Source organism: Pseudophryne corroboree (assembly GCF_028390025.1).
Source record: "Pseudophryne corroboree isolate aPseCor3 chromosome 2 unlocalized genomic scaffold, aPseCor3.hap2 SUPER_2_unloc_3, whole genome shotgun sequence".
Classification (NCBI taxonomy): domain Eukaryota; kingdom Metazoa; phylum Chordata; class Amphibia; order Anura; family Myobatrachidae; genus Pseudophryne; species Pseudophryne corroboree.
The window spans coordinates 260,850-269,275 of record NW_026967490.1 but is presented as its reverse complement, the minus strand read 5'-3'; the positions used below and the strand labels follow the sequence as shown (position 1 = coordinate 269,275).

General features: G+C 47.1%; 1 protein-coding gene across 1 annotated transcript in view; it reads right to left on the bottom strand.

Moving 5' to 3' along the window:
• Positions 1-2,249: 2,249 nt before the first annotated feature.
• Positions 2,250-8,426, bottom strand: part of RECQL4 (RecQ like helicase 4) — a gene marked incomplete at its 5' end in the record, with an annotated part of 264,498 nt that continues 258,321 nt past the window's right edge. The window contains 2 exons of the mRNA XM_063948748.1: positions 2,250-2,312; positions 2,764-2,917. Of these exons, the coding sequence (XP_063804818.1) occupies positions 2,250-2,312; positions 2,764-2,917 (217 nt within the window). The remainder of the gene's footprint in view (positions 2,313-2,763; positions 2,918-8,426) is intronic.

Here is an 8,426-nt window from a genome sequence, read left to right as displayed (position 1 = left end):
TCAGTCACTGTAGTGTCACACATCACACCCAGTATATACAGGACATTAATGTGACAGGATGTGGGGGATAATAGCGGGTACAGTACTATTACATGGAGAAGGAGATCAGTCACTGTAGTGTCACACATCACACCCAGTATATACAGGACATTAATGTGACAGGATGTGGGGGATAATAGCCGGGTACAGTACTATTACATGGAGAAGGGGATCAGTCACTGTAGTGTCACACATCACACCCAGTATATACAGGACATTAATGTGACAGGATGTGGTGGGATAATAGCCGGGTACAGTACTATTACATGGAGAAGGGGATCAGTCACTGTAGTGTCACACATCACACCCAGTATATACAGGACATTAATGTGACAGGATGTGGGGGATAATAGCGGGTACAGTACTATTACATGGAGAAGGGGATCAGTCACTGTAGTGTCACACATCACACCCAGTATATACAGGACATTAATGTGACAGGATGTGGGGGATAATAGCGGGGTACAGTACTATTACATGGAGAAGAGGATCAGTCACTGTAGTGTCACACATCATACCCAGTATATACAGGACATTAATGTGACAGGATGTGGGGGGATAATAGCGGGGTATAGTACTATTACATGGAGAAGGGGATCAGTCACTGTAGTGTCACACATCACACCCAGTATATACAGGACATTAATGTGACAGGATGTGGGGGGATAATAGCCGGGTACAGTACTCTTACATGGAGAAGGGGATCAGTCACTGTAGTGTCACACATCACACCCAGTATATACAGGACATTAATGTGACGGGATGTGGGGGGATAATAGCGGGTACAGTACTATTACATGGAGAAGGGGATCAGTCACTGTAGTGTCACACATCACACCCAGTATATACAGGACATTAATGTGACAGGATGTGGGGGGATAATAGCCGGGTACAGTACTATTACATGGAGAAGGGGATCAGTCACTGTAGTGTCACACATCACACCCAGTATATACAGGACATTAATGTGACAGGATGTGGGGGATAATAGCCGGGTACAGTACTATTACATGGAGAAGGGGATCAGTCACTGTAGTGTCACACATCACACCCAGTATATACAGGACATTAATGTGACAGGATGTGGGGGGATAATAGCGGGTACAGTACTATTACATGGAGAAGGGGATCAGTCACTGTAGTGTCACACATCACACCCAGTATATACAGGACATTAATGTGACAGGATGTGGGGGGATAATAGCCGGGTACAGTACTATTACATGGAGAAGGGGATCAGTCACTGTAGTGTCACACATCACACCCAGTATATACAGGACATTAATGTGACAGGATGTGGGGGATAATAGCCGGGTACAGTACTATTACATGGAGAAGGGGATCAGTCACTGTAGTGTCACACATCACACCCAGTATATACAGGACATTAATGTGACAGGATGTGGGGGGATAATAGCGGGTACAGTACTATTACATGGAGAAGGGGATCAGTCACTGTAGTGTCACACATCACACCCAGTATATACAGGACATTAATGTGACAGGATGTGGGGGGATAATAGCGGGGTACAGTACTATTACATGGAGAAGGAGATCAGTCACTGTAGTGTCACACATCACACCCAGTATATACAGGACATTAATGTGACAGGATGAGGGGGGATAATAGCGGGTACAGTACTATTACATGGAGAAGGGGATCAGTCACTGTAGTGTCACACATCACACCCAGTATATACAGGACATTAATGTGACAGGATGTGGGGGATAATAGCGGGGTACAGTACTATTACATGGAGAAGGGGATCAGTCACTGTAGTGTCACACATCACACCCAGTATATACAGGACATTAATGTGACAGGATGTGGGGGATAATAGCGGGTACAGTACTATTACATGGAGAAGGGGATCAGTCACTGTAGTGTCACACATCACAACCAGTATATACAGGACATTAATGTGACAGGATGTGGGGGGATAATAGCGGGTACAGTACTATTACATGGAGAAGGGGCTCAGTCACTGTAGTGTCACACATCACACCCAGTATATACAGGACATTAATGTGACAGGATGTGGGGGATAATAGCGGGTACAGTACTATTACATGGAGAAGGGGATCAGTCACTGTAGTGTCACACATCACACCCAGTATATACAGGACATTAATGTGACAGGATGTGGGGGATAATAGCGGGTACAGTACTATTACATGGAGAAGGGGATCAGTCACTGTAGTGTCACACATCACACCCAGTATATACAGGACATTAATGTGACAGGATGTGGGGGATAATAGCGGGTACAGTACTATTACATGGAGAAGGGGATCAGTCACTGTAGTGTCACACATCACACCCAGTATATACAGGACATTAATGTGACAGGATGTGGGGGATAATAGCCGGGTACAGTACTATTACATGGAGAAGGGGATCAGTCACTGTAGTGTCACACATCACACCCAGTATATACAGGACATTAATGTGACAGGATGTGGGGGATAATAGCCGGGTACAGTACTATTACATGGAGAAGGGGATCAGTCACTGTAGTGTCACACATCACACCCAGTATATACAGGACATTAATGTGACAGGATGTGGGGGGATAATAGCGGGTACAGTACTATTACATGGAGAAGGGGATCAGTCACTGTAGTGTCACACATCACACCCAGTATATACAGGACATTAATGTAACAGGATGTGGGGGATAATAGCGGGTACACTACTATTACTCGCTCCATAACGTTTGTTACCTTCACACCACTCAGCTCCTCGGCTAGATCATCCTCTTCATTTGCCGCCTGCGACTTAAACCCCGAAAAATACTCCAGAATGAAGGACTTGAGCTGTGCAGAGCGCTCTGCATTCACCTGTTCTGCACAAGCTGTGCTGCTCCTGTACGCCACACTGTTACACAACAAGAACATACACAAAACAAAGTCAAGTGATTGCTTCTTCTATAATGTGTAATTGTGATTAATGCAGAGAAATATCGGAGATATACCCCCATCACATCACGCAGATCAGCATCAGAACCACAACATATAAAATCTATATACTGTCTGTACATTAATCCTCCAACACAAAAAGCAAATGGAAAATGGTATTTTCAGAATAATTGTGATTTTAATCTCTTCAGAGAGGACAGAATAAGTGGAACCTGGAAGGCACTATGGGGGTAATTCAGCATGGATGGCTAATTATGAGAAATCACAAATTGAGAAATTATTGAATGTCAGTACCTGCGTAGTATTCGCATTGAGCACGCGTGAGGGGTAATAGCGACAGAAATTGTGTACAGATCATAATCGCAATGTAGCTGCTGACTGACTGGGCGGAAACCTGACGTTTTCTGGGTGTGTCAGACTAGACGTAGGCGTGCCCAAGCGTTTCTGGGGAGGGTTTCTGACATCGGCGCAGTCGCAGATTACTGGCAGCCTCACACCTACTCACATTTGCTCAGATGGCAAAAAATCTTTGATACTCTGGAAATTGCGTATGCATGTGCGAGTGGCTAGCGATGTGCGATGCATTCACATACTTACACGGCGCCATTCTACTCACAGACAGCTGCAATATCTCAGAATGGCGATCCGTGCTGAATTAGGCATTGTGTACTGAATAACCATTTGTGGCTGACACAAGCCTCAGTCCTCACACCACATGTATGTGAATAAAGCACTGGGAGCAGACACGAGCCTCAATCCTCACACCACATGTATGTGAATAAAGCACCGGGAGCAGACACGTCGTCAGTCCTCACACCACATGTATGTGAATAAAGCACTGGGAGCAGACACGTCCTCAGTCCTCACACCACATGTATGTGAATAAAGCACTGGGAGCAGACACGTCCTCAGTCCTCACACCACATGTATGTGAATAAAGCACTGGGAGCAGACACGTCCTCAGTCCTCACACCACATGTATGTGAATAAAGCACTGGGAGCAGACACGTCCTCAGTCCTCACACCACATGTATGTGAATAAAGCACTGGGAGCAGACACGTCCTCAGTCCTCACACCACATGTATGTGAATAAAGCACTGGGAGCAGACACGTCCTCATTCCTCACACCACATGTATGTGACTAAAGCACTGGGAGCATACAGGGCCTCAGTCCTCACACCACATGTATGTGAATAAAGCACTGGGAGCAGACACATCCTCAGTCCTCACACCACATGTATGTGAATAAAGCACTGGGAGCAGACACGTCCTCAGTCCTCACACCACATGTATGTGAATAAAGCACTGGGAGCAGACACGTCCTCAGTCCTCACACCACATGTATGTGAATAAAGCACTGGGAGCAGACACGTCCTCAGTCCTCACACCACATGTATGTGAATAAAGCACAGGGAGCAGACACGTCCTCAGTCCTCACACCACATGTATGTGACTAAAGCACTGGGAGCAGACACGTCCTCACACCACATGTATGTGAATAAAACACTGGGAGCAGACACGTCCTCAGTCCTCACACCACATGTATGTGAATAAAGCACTGGGAGCAGACACGTCCTCAGTCCTCACACCACATGTATGTGAATAAAGCACTGGGAGCAGACACGTCCTCAGTCCTCACACCACATGTATGTGACTAAAGCACTGGGAGCAGACACGTCCTCACACCACATGTATGTGAATAAAGCACTGGGAGCAGACACGTCCTCAGTCCTCACACCACATGTATGTGAATAAAGCACTGGGAGCAGACACGTCCTCAGTCCTCACACCACATGTATGTGAATAAAGCACTGGGAGCAGACACGTCCTCAGTCCTCACACCACATGTATGTGAATAAATCACTGGGAGCAGACACGTCCTCAGTCCTCACACCACATGTATGTGACTAAAGCACTGGGAGCAGACACGTCCTCAGTCCTCACACCACATGTATGTGAATAAAGCACTGGGAGCAGACACGTCCTCAGTCCTCACACCACATGTATGTGAATAAAGCACTGGGAGCAGACACGTCCTCAGTCCTCACACCACATGTATGTGAATAAAGCACTGGGAGCAGACACGTCCTCAGTCCTCACACCACATGTATGTGACTAAAGCACTGGGAGCAGACACGTCCTCAGTCCTCACACCTCATGTATGTGAAAAAAGCACTGGGAGCAGACACGTCCTCAGTCCTCACACCACATGTATGTGAATAAAGCACTGGGAGCAGACACGTCCTCAGTCCTCACACCACATGTATGTGAAAAAAGCACTGGGAGCAGACACGTCCTCAGTCCTCACACCACATGTATGTGACTAAAGCACTGGGAGCATACACGTCCTCAGTCCTCACACCACATGTATGTGAATAAAGCACTGGGAGCAGACACGTCCTCAGTCCTCACACCACATGTATGTGACTAAAGCACTGGGAGCATACGCGGCCTCAGTCCTCACACCACATGTATGTGAATAAAGCACTGGGAGCAGACACGTCCTCAGTCCTCACACCACATGTATGTGACTAAAGCACTGGGAGCATACACGTCCTCAGTCCTCACACCACATGTATGTGAATAAAGCACTGGGAGCAGACACGTCCTCAGTCCTCACACCACATGTATGTGAATAAAGCACTGGGAGCAGACACGTCCTCAGTCATCACACCACATGTATGTGACTAAAGCACTGGGAGCATACACGGCCTCAGTCCTCACACCACATGTATGTGAATAAAGCACTGGGAGCAGACACGTCCTCAGTCCTCACACCACATGTATGTGAATAAAGCACTGGGAGCAGACACGTCCTCAGTCCTCACACCACATGTATGTGAAAAAAGCACTGGGAGCAGACACGTCCTCAGTCCTCACACCACATGTATGTGAATAAAGCACTGGGAGCAGACACGTCCTCAGTCCTCACACCACATGTATGTGAAAAAAGCACTGGGAGCAGACACGTCCTCAGTCCTCACACCACATGTATGTGAATAAAGCACTGGGAGCAGACATGAGCCTCAGTCCTCACACCACATGTATGTGAATAAAGCACTGGGAGCAGACACGTCCTCAGTCCTCACACCACATGTATGTGAATAAAGCACTGGGAGCAGACACGTCCTCAGTCCTCACACCACATGTATGTGAATAAAGCACTGGGAGCAGACACGTCCTCAGACCACATGTATGTGAAAAAAGCACTGGGAGCAGACACGTCCTCAGTCCTCACACCACATGTATGTGAATAAAGCACTGGGAGCAGACACGTCCTCAGTCCTCACACCACATGTATGTGAATAAAGCACTGGGAGCAGACACGTCCTCAGTCCTCACACCACATGTATGTGAATAAAGCACTGGGAGCAGACACAAGCCTCAATCCTCACACCACATGTATGTGAATAAAGCACTGGGAGCAGACACGTCCTCAGTCCTCACACCACATGTATGTGAATAAAGCACTGGGAGCATACAGGGCCTCAGTCCTCACACCACATGTATGTGAATAAAGCACTGGGAGCAGACACATCCTCAGTCCTCACACCACATGTATGTGAATAAAGCACTGGGAGCAGACACGTCCTCAGTCCTCACACCACATGTATGTGACTAAAGCACTGGGAGCAGTCGAGTCCTCAGAGAGCATTAATTCAATATGTATAAACGATGGGACGCATGGCTGGTGTAGTGGTCAGCATTACTGCCTCACAGCACTGAGGTTGTGGGTTCCAGTCCCAACATGGCCTAATCTGTGTGGAGTTTGTATATTCCCCCCATGCTTTCCTACCACACTCCAAAAAATAGGATTTGAATTACCTACCGGTAAATCCTTTTCTCGTAGTCTGTAGGGGATACTGGGATTACATTTAGTACCATGGGGTATAGATGGGTCCACTAGGAGCCTTGGGTAATTTAAGAATTTGATAGTGTGGGCTGGCTCCTCCCTCTATGCCCCTCCTACCAGACGAGGAGATGGACATACTTTGACAGAAGGATAATGGTGAGATTACGAACCAGCACACATAGAACAAGAGGAAACAGCAACAGCTGAACCAAGTAACCATGCAGGAAGAACGAAGCCCAGCATCCCCTACGGACTACGAGAAAAGGATTTACCGGTAGGTAATTAAAATCCTATTTTCTCTTACGTCCCAGAGGATGCTGGAGTCCACATTAGTACCATGGGGATGTATCATAGCTCCCAAACCGGGTGGGAGAGTGCTGAGGCTCCTGCAGAACTGATTGACCAAACTGAAGGTCCTCAGAGGCCAAAGCATCGAACTTGTAAAACTTAGCAAACGTGTTCAAACTTGACCAAGTAGCCGCTCAGCAGAGCTGTAAAGCTGAGACACCCCGGGCAGCTGTCTAAGAAGAACCCACCGACCTAGTAGAGTGGGCCTGTACAGATTTTGGAACCAGCAATCCTGCCGTGGAATAAGCATGTTAGATAGTGAGCATGATTCAGCGTGTAATGGACTGCTTTGGAGCAGGACACACAATTTTATTGGGATCATAGAGAACGAACAGTGAGTCGGATTTCCTGAGACAAGCTGTTCTCTTTACATACACCTTCAAAGCCCTCACAACATCCAAAGACTTTGAAGTAGCAGATGTGTCCGTAACAGCCGGGACCACAATAGGTTGGTTGATGTGAAACGCAGACACCACCTTAGGAAGAAAATTGCTGACGAGTTCTGAGTTCAGCTCTGTACTCATGGAAAATTAAAGTAGGAACTCTTGTGAGACAATGCCCCTACATCTGACACACGTCTTGCTGAAGCCAAGGCCAATAATGTGACGGTCTTCCACGTAACATACTTAACGCCAACCTCCTGGGATGGTTCAAACCAGTGCGATTGGAGGAACTGCAACACCAAATTGAGATCCCAAGGTGCCGTGGGAGGCACAAAGGGAGGTTGGATGTGCAGAACACCTTTCAAGAAAGTCTGGACCTCAGGGAGAGAAGCCAATTGTTTCTGAAAGAAAATCGACAAGGCCAAAATCTGGACTTTTATGGAGCCTAGACGTAGGCCCACATCCATTCCCAACTGCAGAAAAAGCAGGAGACGTCCAAGATGAAATTCCACCGCAGAATATTGTCTGCTCTCACACCAAGAGACATGCTTCTTCCATATATGGTGGTAATGTTTAGACGTTGCCCCCTTCCTGGCTTGGATCATAGTCGGGATGACTTTGTCAGGAATCCCTCTCCTGGCTAAAATCAGCCGTTCAACTTCCATGCCGTTAAACATAGCCGCGGTAAGTCCTGATAGACGAATGGGCCCTGTTGCAGAAGATCCTCGCGAAGATGTAGAGGCCACCAATCTTCGATAAGCATCTCGAGAAGATTCGCATACCAGGCCATTCACGGCCAGTCCGGAGCAATGAGGTTTGCTTGAACTTTTTCCCTTTTTATTATCTTTAGAATTCTTGGGATCAGTGGAAATGGAGGAAACAC